At 43.1% G+C, this 18832-nt stretch overlaps 2 protein-coding genes across 7 annotated transcripts in view; both read left to right on the forward strand.

The window, feature by feature from the left end:
• LOC112253080 (pleckstrin homology domain-containing family A member 1) overlaps positions 1-3751 on the forward strand; it is a 29543-nt gene extending 25792 nt beyond the window's left edge. For 3 of the 6 annotated variants that reach the window (XM_024424977.2, XM_024424973.2, XM_024424976.2), the window contains one exon: positions 1759-3751. In XM_024424977.2, the coding sequence (XP_024280745.1) occupies positions 1759-1984 (226 nt within the window). In that variant the 3' untranslated portion in view covers positions 1985-3751. Of the gene's footprint in view, positions 1-1498 lie in introns of all 6 variants that reach the window. The other 3 variants (XM_024424978.2, XM_024424975.2, XM_024424980.2) reach the window with 2 other exon arrangements.
• Positions 3752-10218: 6467 nt separating this feature from the next.
• LOC112253081 (serine protease HTRA1A-like) overlaps positions 10219-18832 on the forward strand; it is a 33650-nt gene continuing 25036 nt past the window's right edge. The window contains exon 1 of the mRNA XM_024424981.2: positions 10219-10858. Within this exon, the coding sequence (XP_024280749.1) occupies positions 10399-10858 (460 nt within the window). The 5' untranslated portion in view covers positions 10219-10398. The remainder of the gene's footprint in view (positions 10859-18832) is intronic.

Genomic DNA, 18832 nt, shown 5'->3' on the forward strand with positions numbered 1-18832 from the left:
GATGGTGCGGGGGTGTTTTGCTCGTGACACTGTCAGTGATTTATTTAGAATTCAAGGCACGCTTAACCAGCATGGTAACTAAAGCATTCTGCAGCAATATGCCATCCCATCTGGTTTGGGCATAGTGGAACTATCATTTTGTTTTTCAACAGGACAAGGACCCAACACACCTCTAGGCTGTGTAAGGGCTATTTGACCAAGAAGGAGAGTGCTGCATCAGATGACCTGGCCTCCACAATCACCTAACCTCAACCCAATTGAGATGGTTTGGGATGAGTTGGACCGCAGATTGAAGGAAAAGCAGCCAACAACTGCTCAGCATATGTGGGAACTCCTTCAAGACTGTTGGAGAAGCATTCCAGGTGAAGCTGTTTGAGAGAATTCCAAGAGTGTGCAAAGCTGTCATCAAGGCAAAGGGTGGCTATTTGAAGAATATTAAATATAAAATATATTTAGATTGTTTAACACGTTCTTTGGTTACTACATGATTCCATATATGTTATTTCGTAGTTTGAAATGTCTTCAAGATTATTGTACAATGTAGAAAATAGTAAAGGAAAACCCTGGAATGAGTAGGTGTGTCCAAACTTTCGGTTGGTACTGCACATTTTTACATGTTCTCTGTCCGACTGCATGTTTGAATTAATGGTACAGAATTATGATGACTTTGATGTTTTACATATCATTTTGAACTGATCGGGGGGGGGGGATTTGAAATGCCAGCATGGGCAATCGGGCTTTATTTTATTTATGGTCACAAACTGTTTTTGCTGGGTGAATGGATTGGGTTAACATCTAATAAGTGCTACTTCGCTTGCTCCCTCCTTAACAACCTCCACGGGACGGTTGAGCTAACATAGGCTAATACCATGAGGTTGTACATTTCCCAGGACATTGACATACCTGATATTGGCAGAAAGCTTAAATTCTTGTTAATCTAACTGCACTGTCCAATTTACAGTAGCTATTACAGTGAAATAATACCATGCCATTGTTTGAGGAGAGTGCACAATTTTGAACATAAAGTTAATAATAAACAAATTAAGCACATGGGCAGTCTTGATACAATTTTTTTTAACAGAAATTAAATGGTTCATTGGATCAGTCTAGAACATTTCGCACACACTGCTGCCATCTAGTGGCCAAAATCTACATTTCACCTGGGCTGGAATAATACATTATGGCCTTTCTCTTGCATTTCAAAGATGATTACACAAAATGTTTTTTTTCCTTTGTATTATCTTTTACCAGATCTATTGTGTTATTCTCCTACATTCCTTTCACATTTCCACAAACTTCAGTGTTTCCTTTCAAATGGTACCAATAATTTGCATATCCTTGCTTCAGGGCCTGACCTACAGGCAGTTAGATTTGGGTATGTCATTTTAGGCAAAAATGTAAAATATATATATTTTTAAAGGGGCAGATCCGTAACAACACCACCAACTGGCCACTGACATGGTCTTTCTTTATTCCTCACCCCCTCTTGTTTTTACAGAGAGTGAAATGACAGTGAAATACTAACTTTAAAAAAACAAGCACTACTGCTACTACTACTACTGCTTGCACTACCACCGTCACAGTTTTACCAGCAATTCTACTGTCTGCTACTAGTACCACCGCTGCTGCATCAGCCGCTACACCACAAGTCTGCCACTGACTCTATTCACAACTGTTTTCCAAATTAGATTTTCGTCACCACCCTTGGTGCCTGTCTGACTGTGATTCTATGGGACACACCCCTCTGTCCTCTCTCAGCAGGAGCACTGTGGCTGTTCCTCCTCTTCCACATTCTACAGCAGCCACCCGGGGCCCCCCGTCCCTCGCTCGCCCATATCTGCAGTGCCACCCTACCCAGAGTGCCCTGCTGTCGCGGGCGGCGCACGCCCGGAGCCTGGCGTGGGACAGCGAGCATTTCATGAGCCTCCTGCCACGACCCAGCCACGCCCGACTGTCACTGCAGGAGACACGCCTGTCCAAGTGACTGCTGCCACCACCCTCGAGTTGCCATGGAGACAGTGCAGCACCTTTGAGGGCTACACACCAGAACCCCCCCCTTGACTTGGACCCTACCGACCTGCCAGTCAGTGAAGTCTGACCCCTACCAACAAACTAGGAGATGATGTGTGATAATGGAGGAAATGAGAGGAGTGCTTTTGAATAACCGAGAGAAGCAGAACCAGGGGGGTGCTGGTCTCCTCCACCAAACTGACCAGAAGTCATCTGGATAGAAATGGCAGAAAGCAGGAACTGGACTCCATGCCAAAGTGAATGACTGTATAATATGTCTGACCTCCATCCATCTTGTTACCTAACCCAACTAGTCAACCCTGGTCAGATATTAGAGTTGAAAGTCACTCAGGGACAGAGGGGTTGCGTTCTCTCCTGGTGTTTCATTGTTAGTCATCTGCTCAGTTGAAGTTGAGGCCTGTGTACACATGCATAAAGTCATGCAATCAGGTGTGTGTGTGGGTGGGGTGGGGTGGGATTCACACTGAGCTCTATGCCAAAGATATGCCATTTTCTCCCATCTCAGATCAAATGTTAATGTTCGCCTACACATTTAGATTTAAAATGCAATGAAGAGTTTTACATGCAACTCCTGACTACACACAAAGATTAATTCAACAATATGTGTGCTAGTGAGTGTATATTTTAAGGGAGCAAGCTATATTGTCTGAGGGAATAGTTGTCAAGCTACAGAAATAATCATGCCTGGTCATTTCATACATTCACTGTTGTTCTTATTGAACGTCGTCTTTATTGTTTTACTTTACTGTATGGTGTATGACCCAAATTATTCTAACAGACATTTTCGTCATCTGATTTTACAATCCCACTCAAGATCCACACCATAGTATTACAGTTAGAAAGTTGTTGGCACACACTGTGGACTGGTACGAGAGGACTGTGCAGCTCCAAAGCAAGCCATGTGGGTCATTCCACCAATTCTGTGCCTTTTTTGAGAAGTATAAAGTGGTAAAAAAAAAAAAAATCACCTTAATTAGGATTCTGTCATAAAGAGTACATTTTCAACTTTAGCAAGTCTTTATTCAGATGCAAAAAAATCTGATTTATTGAATTCTTTGTTGTCTATGTTAAAGGCTACTTCATTTAATATAACAGACTTAAATGTGTTGTTGGTGCACAATTTTTACTTAACATATCAAAGGGAAGCAAAAGGCACTCATTTCGTGCAACGATCCACGGATGTTTGCCTAATCCTGCAGGGTACTGTTTTGGGGTTATCTTCGGACTTGTACCAATAGGAGCTTAGTGGGGGAGTGAGTTGAGCGACAGAGTGAGGTGGCTTCAGTACGGGACCAAAGTCAACAGTAGTCACTACTAGGGAAGGGATGGCCAGAGTGTCTTGCAGAGATGATGTTTAAATAAATACTGGTCACCAAACCTGCCTGACCTCAGACCTGTATACTGTACAGTGGCTTCAACCATTTTAATGACTGCTGCCCTATTTGTTGAGTTATGACAATGACAGCTGCTGTTTTGTGCGTGTGATAACATTGGTTTTCTTCAACAGTTTGTATGGGATGGTTTTATTTTATGGTGTAAAATGATGTGGTAAGATGTATATTTCCGTTTGAACTTCCCTGTGCCTGTATTGCCAGGTAGTGGAGGTTAACCCAACAATACTACTCAAAGGTCTTATTTCAATAGCTCTCAGTAGTGGTTTTGCAAAACCATATAGCTGCTAAAGTGCCATAAATTCTATAAAAATAAAATGTTATTCTAATCCTTTTTGTCTTGTGTACTAGATTTTAATTGTGTTGCTATTTATTACGTGGATGACTTGAAAGAAATACTTTGATAATGTTCATGTGTTGATTCATGTGTTGATTCATGTGTTGATTTAATTAAGAAATGGTTCAACTGCTCTTACGTAGCCTCACACTTAATTGTATGACCACTCTGCCCCCTGGTGGTGAAATGTACACGGTTAACTTTCTTCCCAGGGTAGAAATGCCACTACATTTGACTCCCTCCTATACAGACTGAACTTTGGTAATGATGGTCAGTCAGCATTATTTGTGTGTCCAATCATTGACCTGTCAAGTCTGAACAGGGTGTGGTGGTATGAGTTGTGTTTAGTTGAATGGAGGCTCACAGTGACCAATGATGATGCCATACGGTTGCTTGTGGAAAACAGAAACGACTACATCTGGATTGACTCAGGGCCAGTAAGAAGTGGGTGAGGTAGCCCAGTCTGTTTATGCTTTTATTGGCCTGCAACAGTGACTTTTGTTGGGCTTCGGAGAGACTCCAATCGGAGTCCATGCTTCAACATTGTTTTGATCACATGGACTGGGATATGTTCCGGGTACCCTCAGAGAATAACATTGACGTTTACACGGACACGGTGACTTGGGTTCGTCAGGAAGTGTATAGGGACTGTTGTTCCCACGGTGTCTATTAAAACCCAACCAAACCAGAAATGGTGGATAGATGGCAGCATTCGCGCAAAACTGAAAGCGCAAACCACCACATTTAACCATGGCAAGGTGACTGGGAATATGGTCGGATACAAACAGTGTAGTTATTCCCTCCGTAAGGCAATCAAACAGGCAAAACGTCAGTAGAGACAAAGTGGAGTAGCAATTCAACTCAGAACTGAGAAGTCTCGGACTTCAGTGAGTCAAGACAACTGGGAACTCGGGGGGAAAAACTAGCTCAGACTGAGAAAATAAGGTTTGAATAGTCATCCAACTCGGAATTGTAAATTGGGAACTTGGGCATCTTTCTAGATCAATGATGTCACCATGATTCAACCTTTTTTCTGAGTTCCCAGTTGTCTTGAAAGCACCATAGAATGCCAGACGTTGATGACAAAATGTACCCAAGAAGGACCGCCAGGAAGGACCGCCGCTCCACCTTCCTGTTCAAGTGAGCACAGCACAACAAGGTGGCTCCAAAAATGTCTTATATGCTGCTGCATAAATGATGTAATATGCCAGGGAGATATGTATACTGTAGCTAAGAAAGTAATACTAAGTGTATGTTGTGTAGTAAGCTGTTATTAGCCCATGTGCCACACCTTAATAATTTGGTCTATTTTCCCCTCTTAATTTCGCCTGCTGTTCTAACTTTGTGGTGTACATGTAGCCTATAACCTATTTTAGAGAAATGTAATCATCGAATATTGTAAGAGCTTTCATTGTCTGCTTTATTTATCCCGTGGTTCTGACTTGGTGTACAGGGAGAACACCCATGTTCTGAATTCGCTGTACATTTCAAAAGTGCTGAACAAATAGTTATTGACTACATCCATCCTAACTTGCTCATTAATGTCTTAATCAAAATTACCGATTGCCTCTTATTCGCTTGTTGTCCCCGTATGCCATAGTTTGTACATTTCAATTGTCAGTAGAAATCAACATTTGTTTAAGCAAGTCAGCCAAATCAGCTATGTTTTTTTTAAAGGCATTAAATGAGGATGAATGAACTGTTTCGCTGCCAGACAAGATGCTGCTGATAGCCAGTTGTAGCAGTGGTAAGGTGTTGGGACTGCTGTTGGGACAGCTTTACAGTTTGTGGGCACTGTTTGTCACCGTTATAGTGTAATAATGTATTGTTTAGTGTTGTGTTGTGTAGTGTAGTGGCCTTGCAAGCCACATATATATTTTTTTCCCCCAACAAGATTTACATGCTAAAATCGCCACTGTTGGCAGGGACAACAGACATTCACGGATTACAAAGGGGAAAAAACACCATCTTGCTCCCAGACAAGCTAAACGCCTTCGCCCGCTTTGAGGATAACACAGTGCCACCGATATGGTCCGCTCCCAAGGACTGTGGGCTCTCGTTCTCCGTGGCTGACGTGAGTAAGACATTTAAGCGTGTTAACCCTCACAAGTCTGCCAGCCCAGACAGCGTCTTTAGCCGCATCCTCAGAGCATGCGCAGACCAGCTGGCTGGAGTGTTTATGGACATATTCAATCTCTCCCTATCCCAATCTGCTGTCCCCACTTGCTTCAAGATGTCCACCATTGTTCCTGTACCCAAGAAAGAAAAGGTAACGGAACTAAATGACTATCGCCCCATAGCACTCACTTCTGTCATCATGAAGTGCTTTGAGAGGCTAGTTACGGATCATATCACCTCTACCTTACCTGACACCCTAGACACACTTAAATTTGCTTACCGCGCCAATAGATCCACAGACGATGCAATCGACATTGCACTGCACACTGTCATGGACTTCCTGACGGGCTCCCCCAAGTGGTGAAGGTAGGAAACAACACCTCCACTTCGCTGATCCTCAACACAGAGGCCCCACAAAGGTGTTTGTTCAGCCCCATCCTGTACTCCCTGTTTACCCATGACTGCGTGGCCACGCACGCCTCCAACTCAAGTTTGCAGACGACACAACAGTAGTATGCCTGATTACCAACAATGACGAGAAAGCCTACATGGTAATGGCCCTGGAGGAGTGGTGCCAGGAAAATAACCTCAATGTAAACAAAACGAAGGAGCTAATCGTTGACTTCAGGAAACAGCGGAGGGAGACTGCTCCTATCCACATCGACGGCCGCAGTAGAGAATGTGGAAAGCTTCAAGTTCCTCGGCGTACACATCACTGACGATCTGAAATGGTCCATCCACACAGACAGTGTGGTGAAGAAGGCGCAACAGCGCCTCTTCAACTTCAGGAGGCTGAATAAATGTGGCTTGGCCCCTAAGACCCTCAGAAACTTACAGATGCACAACCGAGAGCTTATTGTCGGGCTGTATCACTGCCTGGTACGGCAACTGCACTGCTCGCAAACACAGGGCTCTCCAGAGGGTGGTGCGGTCTTCCCAAAGCATCACCGTGGGTACACTGCCTGCCCTCCAGGACACCTACAGCACCCGATGTCACAGGAAGGCCAAAAAGATTATCAAAGACATCAACCACCCGAGCCACGGCCTGTTCACCCCGCTATCATCCAGAAGGTGAGGTCAGTACAAGTGCATCAAAGCAGGGCCTGAGAGACTGAAAAACAGCTTCTATCTCAAGGCCGTCAGACTGTTAAATAGCCATCACTAGCAGGCTACCACCCGGTTACGCAACTCTGCACCTTAGAGGCTGCTGCTCTACAGTGCCTTGAATATGTTTTAATTTGCGTTGACATTTGAGGCTTCTTAAAGCTGCTCTACAGTGCCTTGCCTGGGCCCTGAGTATTGGTCCATCATTAAACCATAGAAAATATCCCTGTATTCGGCCCCCTTGAACTTTGCGACCTTTTGCCACATTTCAGGCTTCAAACATAAAGATATAAAACTGTATTTTTGTGAAGAATCAACAACAAGTGGGACACAATCATGAGGTGGACCGACATTTATTGGATATTTCAAACTTTTTAACAATCAAAAACTGACAAATTGGGCGTGCAAAATTATTCAGCCCCCTTAAGTTAATACTTTGTAGCGCTACCTTTTGCTGCGATTACAGCTGTAATATTTTTTTGCATGTGATGTATGTGTTGGGCTTTAGCTGAGATTATTCTTTACAGAGTCAAGTATATTCGTCCAGGCCTCAAATGTTTCTTGACCAGCACCATTCAGTCTCGCTGTCGATAATTCTAACGTTATAACTTCTAACAGTACCTGTACTCACTGGCGCATTGGGAGAGCGTGAGGTGATTGCCATCTAAGAGCCAACATCAGTTTTGTGGCTGTGCTGCATGCCATCAGTAATCATCTCTGATTGTTTGAGATATTTAAAGAGCTAAAGTGTCATTGTTAAGTAACATAATAGATGCAATGCATTGAATATTTACTTTGTAATTTGTCACCAGCAGCATTTAACTGCAGGGCACTCCCGCATCATATGGAGGAATGTGCCTACCTGATTTAGGAGACACGGTGAGTAGTTGGAAGTTGGGGCCAATTTCACCGTAAAACATTTCCTTCGTATAAATAGAGTCTGCAAACAAACTTTAAATGTCTATGTTGATGGTTCGGACTATGGGATTCCAAGGTCATATTGTTCCATATTCTGTTCAAGTACTTTTCATGGCTTGCTCAGAATATCAGCTTTCCAAAAGTATAAACAAAACATGCAACATGGGCTGGCGTGGTTACACGTAGTCTGTGGTTGTAAGGCCAACTGGATGTACTGCCAAATTCTAAAAAATGACATTGGAGGCGGCTTATGGTAGAGAAATTAACATTCAATTATCTGACAACAGCTCTGGTGGACATTCCTGCAGTCAGCATGCCAATGGTACACTCCTTCAAAACTTGAGACATCTGTGGCATTGTGTTGTGTGACAAAACTAAACATTTTAGAGGGGCCTTTATTTGTCTCCAGCACATGGTGCATCTGTGTAATGATCATGCTGTTTAATCAGCTTCTTGATATGCCACACCTGTCGGGTACATAGATTATCTTGGTAAAGGATGAATGCTCACTAACAGGGATGTAAACAAATTTGTACACAAAATATGAGAGAAAAAAAGCTTTTTGTGCATATGGAACATTTCTGGGATCTTTTATTTCAGCTCATGAAACATGGGACCAACACTTTACATGTTGTGTTTATATTTTTGTTCATCGTATTATAAGAGATCAGTCCTTTCGGGAGCCCAGATAATTTATTTCTAAATCCCATCATTGGATGGTTCGGTAGTTGGATTTCCCAAAGGTGCTCCATTGGCCAGCGTAGCTGACCTAAGTTCTAAATAAGTGTATGTGTCTTTCAAATCTTGGAATTTTCTCAAACCATTACTGTCCATGATATTGGCAAGAGAAGGATTCAACATTTCGACCATTGGGTTGATGCAAAAGGTCGCCCCCCAGATCGCAAGGCGTTATAGTGACATTTTGGAGTATGGGCATGCCATAGAAATTGTGTGAGCAATAATAGGACCAAAGCATAGTTTACATTTGTTTAAGGGATATATCAGTGAAGACCACCTCTTCCAGGGCAATAGGAGACAGTTTTAAGTTTGGTATGGATAGTCCTACGTCTTTCCCTCTTTGCAAGTTTGTTCATTTGATCTGGAATCACTTACCTTGCCATATACATTTTGAAACTGCACTATGGTTTTTATCACAATAGCCAGAAGGGGGAGACAAGGGAAGCATTTGAGCTACAGAAATTCAGCTGTGGCAGTATATGAATTTTTACAATAGATATTCTGCAAGTTAAAGCAACTGGGATATTGAATTGATTTGAGTGTTCTGTTAAAGTTTCTGCCAATGATTTCAGGAAGTAAGGAAATACTGTATATCTATTCCCAGATATTTAAAATGGGAAACGATTGGGATTTCATAAGTAGAGATGGAGTCCTCATCGGGGTCTTGAGAGGCAGTAGGGCAGATTTGGTTAGATTTATTTTACAACTTGAGATGAAGAATTTGTCCATGATTTTTAAAGCTTTAAGGAGGAATTGCAGTACATTGTCTAGATAAAGTAAGATATTGTCGGTGTATAATAAATTGACGTGATCCGTAGAATTGAGAGATATTGGTCTATTTTTTGTGTGTGTCAGGGGCTCCATCGACAATAAAAGTAGCGAAGGTGAGACGAGATCACGTTACCTGCTACTTCGAATGATTCTCAAAGGAACATAGCAGGTATTGCCTGTTATTACTATGGCGAGGTATTGGCGTATAGTATTTTAATAATCTGAATGAAATTGGAGTCAAATCCCATATGTCCCATAGGTTGCAAATTCGAATCTAATTCGTAACATATAATACGAAATGGGCGATGGACATCCTCAAATTACTGCATAGCATACGAAACGTCACATATTATACTAAATAAAGTTCTCGGATTTACGTACAGAATAATACGAAATGCTCTCAGACTAGGTTGAAAAGAGTAGTCACTACCTAGTCTGAAGAAAGTGTTTGCTTTTTGTGTCATTAACAATTTTTTCAATTCAGATATCTTTTTTAATTGTGATTTATTCAGCTCAGATGCAAATGCAGTTGCATTGTTTTTAATAAAACATGCAATGGCTTCCCATAAAATCACATTTTGATCCAGGATAGGCCTATTCCAAATGTGTAGCATATTCTAAATTTCGTCTATTTAAAAATAGAATTAATTCAAATAGGCCTAATGAAAAAAGGTATGAATACATACCAAAGCGCTTCCCTTTAGCACGTGACACACACACCAACCATAGAAATGCGTATTGTTATTGCCTAGAAAGTGTGCCGGGTCATGTGGAATTGAGTAGGCTTTTATATAAATGCAGTGCCAGCTAAAAAAACTCAGTTGCTTATTGGTGCACAGTGGAAGTGGAGCTTGTCTTAATCCCTTACATCAACTGCTCTGCTCTACACTCCTCAGCTCACATGTACCAAAGTACTGCAAGTTTAGAGAAGCCCGGACACTTTTTGTTTACTTTCCCATATTTTGAAACTGTGTTTCACAGTAAACCACCATGTTTTGGTCAATATTGTGCGTAACCGTTTGCTTGGCATCCCTACTTGCTGAAGCACAGATCTCCAATAGGTACGTTATCAGCTGTCCCACTCGTTGTCACAAGGCGATGTGTCCCCGTATGCCAGCGGAGTGCTTAGCAGGACAAGTCCTGGACCACTGCAACTGCTGCCCCGTGTGTGCCTCTGGAGAGGGCGAAGCGTGCGGCGGCAATGGAAAGCTTGGAGACCCGGTGTGCGGAGAAGGGTTGGAGTGTTTTGTGTCCGGCGGAGTGGGGTACTCTGCCACTGTCAGAAGAAGAGGGAAGAGCGGCGTTTGCGCCTGCAAAACCACGGACCCTGTATGTGGTAGCGACGGTGTATCTTACCGTAACATCTGCGAGCTCAAGAGAGTCAGCAACCGGGCACTGAAACTTCAGCAGCCACCTGTTATGTTCATTCAACGGGGAGCTTGTGGGAAAGGTAAAGTCTTTGAAGAATATTATACATATAATTCCCATTTCACCGTCTTGTCTTGAATGTGCTGTTCGTGTGTATTTCATAATCATTATAACTGGTGGCTTCCTAACTTGAAATCAGTGAGCATAACTCGATTACGCATAATTGTTCCATTCAATCTATATCAAATAAGATTCAGCCTTGCTGATATTTAGAGTCATGAATTCTCACCAGAAAGGAATCCGTGTGTGACAGTCTGGTGGGCAACAACATGCAGATGTGGCAGCTGGTTATGCATCCCACGGGCACAAACATCAAGTGTCCTTTAACAGTAAAACAAAGGCTACCATTGAAATGCGCTGGTTTTTGTTCATTCACACATGAAAAGCAGTAATCCTTGCTTAGTTTTGCTTGTTTGAACTAAGTCACTAATTCTATTAACTTGTTATTAACGGTATGGATTAGCTCTGGTATGCGTACAGTCACATGGGAATAACCCTCCAAATTAATTTATCTAAAGTAGCATAATTAATGCAATAGGTCATTGTTGCTGACTTCACCATGGATAATGTATTTTTTCTTTCTTTGGACTCCACTCTGTGAGTCCTCAGTTTCAGCCAGTGCAGCTGACCTGCAAACGGAGACACTTGTTATCAGAGTCAGTGGGACACAACATAAACCAGACCATCTATCCATCCCAGACATTTTTTTCCTTATGAAATATCAAATCAAATCAAATCAAATCAAATTTATTTATATAGCCCTTCGTACATCAGCTGATATCTCAAAGTGCTGTACAGAAACCCAGCCTAAAACCCCAAACAGCAAGCAATGCAGGTGTAGAAGCACGGTGGCTAGGAAAACTCCCTAGAAAGGCCAAAACCTAGGAAGAAACCTAGAGAGGAACCAGGCTATGTGGGGTGGCCAGTCCTCTTCTGGCTGTGCCGGGTGGAGATTATAACAGAACATGGCCAAGATGTTCAAATGTTCATAAATGACCAGTATGGTTGAATAATAATAAGGCAGAACAGTTGAAACTGGAGCAGCAGCACTGTCAGGTGGACTGGGGACAGCAAGGAGTCATCATGTCAGGTAGTCCTGGGGCATGGTCCTAGGGCTCAGGTCCTCCGAGAGAGAGAAAGAAAGAGAGAATTAGAGAGAGCATATGTGGGGTGGCCAGTCCTCTTCTGGCTGTGCCGGGTGGAGATTATAACAGAACATGGCCAAGATGTTCAAATGTTCATAAATGACCAGCATGGTCCAATAATAATAAGGCAGAACAGTTGAAACTGGAGCAGCAGCACAGTCAGGTGGAAGTTGAAACTGGAGCAGCAGCATGGCCAGGTGGACTGGGGACAGCAAGGAGTCATCATGTCAGGTAGTCCTGGGGCATGGTCCTAGGGCTCAGGTCAGTTGAAACTGGAACAGCAGCATGGCCAGGTGGACTGGGGACAGCAAGGAGTCATCATGTCAGGTAGTCCTGGAGCTCAGGTCCTAGGGCTCAGGTCCTCCGAGAGAGAGAAAGAAAGAGAGAAGGAGAGAATTAGAGAACGCACACTTAGATTCACACAGGACACCGAATAGGACAGGAGAAGTACTCCAGATATAACAAACTGACCCCAGCCCCCGACACATAAACTACTGCAGCATAAATACTGGAGGCTGAGACAGGAGGGGTCAGGAGACACTGTGGCCCCATCCGAGGTCACCCCCAGACAGGGCCAAACAGGAAGGATATAACCCCACCCATTTTGACAAAGCACAGAAATATCATAACATTAATAGATTTGTGGCAGCCTTTTAAGTGGTTTCTATTTCCCTCAACATTCTAATTGCACGTGCCTTGTGTCTCTGAGGAGAGTACAAAGACAACCTTCACACTCACAACTCACCTACAGGTGGTAGAGAGATGAGCCAGTGATCTTTAACTGTGTTTGTGTGTTTGATGTGCTCCAAGGGCCCGATTCCGACCCGAAATGGAATGGAATTCCCTTTATAGTGTGCTATTCACCTGCTATTCATTGTGGATAGAGATACTTTTATATATTTAATGTATGTGGACACCCCTTAAAATTGGTGGATTTGGCTATTTCAGCCACACCCATTGCTGACAGGTGTATAAAATCGAGCACACAGCCATGCAATCTCCATAGACAGAAGAATGGCCTTACTGAAGAGCTCAGTGATTTTCAACGTTGCACCATCATAGGATGCCACCTTTCCAACATGTCAGTTTGTCAAATTTCTGGCCTTCTAGAACTGCCCCGGTCAACTGTAAGTGCTGTTATTGTGAAGTGGAAACATCTAGGAGCATCAATGGCTCAGCTGCGAAGTGGCAGGCCACACAAGCTCACAGAACGGGACAGCCAAGGGCTGAAGCATGTGGCGTGAAAAAAATGTTTATCCTCGGTTGCAACACTCACTACCGAGTTCCAAACTGTCTCTGGAAGCAACATCAGCACAAGAACTGTTCGTCAGGACCTTCATGAAATGGGTTTCCTTGGCCGAGCAGCCGCACACAAGCCTAAGATCACCACGTGCAATGCCAAGTGTCGGCTGGAGTGGTGTACAGCTCACCGCCATTGGAATCTAGAGCAGTGGAAATGTGTTCTCTGGAGTGATGAATCACACTTCACTATCTGGCAGTCCAATAGACAAATCTGGGTTTGGCGGATGCAAGGTGAACGTTACCTGCCCCAATGCATAGTGACAACTGTAAAGTTTGGTGGAGGAGGAATAATGGTCTGGGGCTGTTTTTCATGGTTCAGGCTAGGCTCCTTAGTGCCAGTGAAGGGACATCTTAATGCTACATCATACAATGACATTCTAGATGATTCTTTGCTTCCAACTTAGTGGCAACAGTTTTTGGAAGGCCCTTTCCTGTTTCAACATGACAATGCCCCCATGCAGGAAGCAAGGTCCATACAGATATGGTTTGTCGAGATCGGTGTGGAAGAACTTGACTGGCCTGCACAGAGCCCTGACCTCAACCCCATCAAACACCTTTGGAATGAATTGGAACACCAACTACAAGCCAGCCCTAATCATGCCTAACCTCACTAATGTTCTTTTGACTACATGGAAGCAAGTCCCTGCAGCAATGTTCCAACATCTAGTGGAAGGCCTTCCCAGAAGAGTGGAGGCTGTTATAACAGCAAAGGGGGGACTCCATATTAACCCCATATTAATGCCCATGATGTTGGAATGAGATGTTTGACGAGCGGGTGTCCACATACTTTTGGTCATGTAGTTTAGACTAAATTAAGGTGATGCAGAGGTATGTCTTCAAATATGCTGTATTCTGACCTTGACTTAATTCCACCACCTTTACACTCGAGGAAACCATGAATAAGGTCTAGCGAACCTACCGGTTCCAAGTGGAAAATCTACTTTCTTTTTTTCTGATAACAATAATAACATACTCCATGCAACTTGATAAGAGCTATTGATAAGAGCTAGGTCAATGACTAATCTGATTGACACTTGTTTCAAATAAATTTGACATTAGAATTGCTGGAGTCAAATCAAATCAAAGTTTATTTGTCACGTGCGCCGAATACGACAAGTGTAGGTAGACCTAACAGTGAAATGTTTACGTACAGGCTCTAACCAATAGTGCGAACAAAAAGGTGTGTGTGTGTGTGTGTGTGTGTGTGTAGGTAAGTAAAGAAATAAAACAACAGTAAAAAAACATTTGAAAATAACAGTAGCAAGGCTATATACAAACACCGGTTAGTCAGGCTTATTGAGGTAGTATGTGCATGTAGGTATGGTTAAAGTGACTATGCATATATGATGAACAGAGAGTAGCAGTAGCATAAAAAGAGGGGTTGGCGGATGGTGGGACACAATGCAGATAGCCCGGTTAGCCAATATGCGGGAGCACTGGTTGGTCAGGCCAATTGAGGTAGGATGTACATGAATGTATAGTTAAAGGGACTATGCATATAACAGAGAGTAGCAGCAGTGTAAAAAGAGGGGTTGGGGGGCACACAATGCAGATACAGTGCCTTGCGAAAGTATTCGGCCCCCTTGAACTTTGCGACCTTTTGCCACATTTCAGGCTTCAAACATAAAGATATAAAACTGTATTTTTTTGTGAAGAATCAACAACAAGTGGGACACAATCATGAAGTGGAACGACATTTATTGGATATTTCAAACTTTTTTAACAATCAAAAACTGAAAAATTGGGCGTGCAAAATTATTCAGCCCCTTTACTTTCAGTGCAGCAAACTCTCTCCAGAAGTTCAGTGAGGATCTCTGAATGATCCAATGTTGACCTAAATGACTAATGATGATAAATACAATCCACCTGTGTGTAATCAAGTCTCCGTATAAATGCACCTGCACTGTGATAGTCTCAGAGGTCCGTTAAAAGCCCAGAGAGCATCATGAAGAACAAGGAACACACCAGGCAGGTCCGAGATACTGTTGTGAAGAAGTTTAAAGCCGGATTTGGATACAAAAAGAATTCCCAAGCTTTAAACACCAAACATGTGGAAGAAGGTGCTCTGGTCAGATGAAACCAAAATTGAACTTTTTGGCAACAATGCAAAATGTTATGTTTGGTGTAAAAGCAACACAGCTCATCACCCTGAAAACACCATCCCCACTGTCAAACATGGTGGTGGCAGCATCATGGTTTGGGCCTGCTTTTCTTCAGCAGGGACATGGAAGATGGTTAAAATTGATGGGAAGATGGATGGAGCCAAATACAGGACCATTCTGGAAGAAAACCTGATGGAGTCTGCAAAAGACCTGAGACTGGGACAGAGATTTGTCTTCCAACAAGACAATGATCCAAAACATAAAGCAAAATCTACCATGGAATGGATCAAAAATAAACATATCCAGGTGTTAGAATGGCCAAGTCAAAGTCCAGACCTGAATCCAATCGAGAATCTGTGGAAAGAACTGAAAACTGCTGTTCACAAATGCTCTCTATCCAACCTCATTGAGCTCGAGCTGTTTTGCAAGGAGGAATGGGAAAAAATGTCAGTCTCTCGATGTGCAAAACTGATAGAGACATACCCCAAGCGACTTACAGCTGTAATCGCAGCAAAAGGTGGCGCTACAAAGTATTAACTTAAGGGGGCTGAATAATTTTGCACGCCCAATTTTTCAGTTTTTGATTTGTTAAAAAAGTTTGAAATATCCAATAAATGTCGTTCCACTTCATGATTGTGTCCCACTTGTTGTTGATTCTTCACAAAAAAATACAGTTTTATATCTTTATGTTTGAAGCCTGAAATGTGGCAAAAGGTCGCAAAGTTCAAGGGGGCCGAATACTTTCGCAAGGCACTGTAGTCCGGGTAACCATTTGATGACCTGTTCAGGAGTCTTATGGCTTGGGGGTAAAAACTGTTGAGAAGCCTTTTTGTCCTAGACTGGGCACTCCGGTACCGCTTGCCATGCGGTAGTAGAGAGAACAGTCTATGACACCGCCTGGTGTAGAGGTCTTGGAAGGCAGGCAGCTTTGCCCCAGTGATGTACTGGGCTGTACGCACTACCCTCTGAAGTACCTTGCGGTCAGAGGCCAAGCAATTGCCGTACCAGGCAGTGATGCAACAGGTCAGGTTGCTCTCGAAGTTGCAGCTGTTGAACCTTTTGAGGATCTCAGGACCCATGCCAAATCTTTTTAGTTTCCTGAGGGGGAATAAGCTTTGTCGTGCCCTCTTCACGACTGTCTTGGTGTGTTTGGACGATTCTAGTTTGTTGTTGATGTTGACACCAAGGAACTTGAAGCTCTCAACCTGCTTCACTACAGCCCCGTCGATGAGAATGGGGGCGTGCTCGGTGCTCCTTTTCCTGTAGTCCACAATCAACTCTTTAGTCTTGGTTACATTGAGGGACAGGTTGTTATTCTGGCACCACCCAGCCAGGTCTCTGACCTCCTCCCTATAGGCTGTCTCGTTGTTGTCGTTGATCAGTCCTACCAGTGTTGTGTCGTCTGCAAACTTAATGATGGTGTTGGAGTCGTGCCTGGCCATGCAGTTGTGGGTGAACAGGGAGTACAGGAGGGGATTGAGCACGTACCCCTGGGGAGCTCCAGTGTTGAGGATCAACGTGGCAGATGTGTTGCTACCTACCCTCACCACCTGGGGGCTGTTCGTCAGAAAGTCCAGGATCCAGTTGCAGAGGGAGGTGTTTAGTCCCAGGTTCCTTATCTTAGTGATCAGCTTTGAGGGTACTATGGTGTTGAACGCTGAGCTGTAGTCAATGAATAGCATTCTCACATAGGTGTTCCTTTTGTCCAGGTGGGAAAGGGCAGTGTGGAGTGCAATCGAGATTGCATCATCTGTGTATCTGTTTGGGCGGTATGCAAATTGGAGTGAGTCTAGGGTTTCTGGGATAATGATGTTGATGTGAGCCATTACCAGCCTTTCAAAGCACTTCATGGCTAAGGACGTGAGTGCTACAGATCTGTAGTCATTTAGGCAGGTTGCCTTTGTGTTCTTGGGCACAGGGACTATGGTGGTCTGCTTGAAACATGTTGGTATTACAGACTCAATCAGGGACATGTTGAAAATGTCAGTGAAGACACCAGCCAGTTGGTCAGCACATGCCCGGAGCACACGTCCTGGTAATCCGTCTGGCCCTGCAGCCTTGTATGTTGACCTGTTTAAAGGTCTTACGTCTGCTACGGAGAGTGTGATCACACAGTTGTCCGGAACAGCTGATGCTCTCATGCATGCCTCAGTGTTGCTTGCCTCGAAGCGAGCATAGAAGTGATTTAGCTTGTCTGGTATGCTTGTGTCACTGGGCAGCACGCAGCTGTGCTTCCATTTGTAGTCTGTAATGGTTTGCAAGCCCTGCCACATCCGACGAGCGTCGGAGCCATTGTAGTATGATTCAATCTTAGTGTGAAAAAAGTCATATGAGAGCAAACTGAAGCATATTCACATATCAACTTTCCCACAGTAAAGTTTATGAAATGCTGTGCCATTATGCAGAATTTAAATTGTACAACCTTTTAACTTGCAGGGATGGGTACTCTCGAATCTTTTAATTATGAGTTACTCCGACATTTCCTATTTCTATCATGTTAAATATTAGCCTCTATCAGTATCGTCTGTCAGTAGGCTTAATAACACATATTCAACTGCCAATGTACTTTTAGTTCCCTTCAGTTGGTATGGCCTACATTATCATTCCATATAATTCCATTGTTTAGTTTACCTTAATTTGCTTCCTCTGTGCAGTATTCTCCCTATTATAATTCTATGTACACTTATCTTCCAACATTACCGTGGGTTAAAGAACTGAGTGTGGCAATTTTCAGAATGGATCAAAACACTGTTTTTTTCTTTCATGCCAAAGGCTCTCCAAGTCTGTTTTTTTATGATTCATAAATACTTTCCAACCCCTAAATAATCTACAAGATCAGGGTATTTTTAAAAGTACCAATTGGTGCTGAAACAAAGACTCATATGCATATACTATAGATGGCTTTCTTTCATTGATTGCTAATATTCTGAACCTGTTCTCTCGATATATTCTATTAAACCTGTCGACAAAATTCTAATTAAAGGTACACTGTATTTAAAGGGATGGCTTAAGATAAATGTACTGAAAACCACATTGAATGAAAATCTCTTGTCCAGCGAGTGGGAGGGTTTTCAGCGATTGAATTACATTTATTCAGCGTGCGGAATGGAATCACGTCTGCAAAGTCCTTCACACATCTTCATGTTAGTCTGAATTCCAACTACTGAGAAGTGACAAGGAAAGGAGTGCGTAGGAAAGTCAGAATCAGGCCCCATGTGTTTAGTTCTTAGTTGGACCACAAGGGTTCAAAAGGGTTCTTCGGCTGTCCCCATAGGAGAACCCTTTTTGGTTTCAGGTAGAACCCTCTGTGGAAAAGGTTCTACTTGGAACCCAAAAGGGTTATTCAAAGGGTTCTCCTATGGAGACAGCTGAAGAACCCTTTTGGGTTCTAGATGATTCATTGTCAGACAGTTAATGTACGTGTGCAGGCACATAATGTACAGTATG

Source organism: Oncorhynchus tshawytscha, linkage group LG06, assembly GCF_018296145.1.
Source record: "Oncorhynchus tshawytscha isolate Ot180627B linkage group LG06, Otsh_v2.0, whole genome shotgun sequence".
Lineage (NCBI taxonomy): Eukaryota > Metazoa > Chordata > Actinopteri > Salmoniformes > Salmonidae > Oncorhynchus > Oncorhynchus tshawytscha.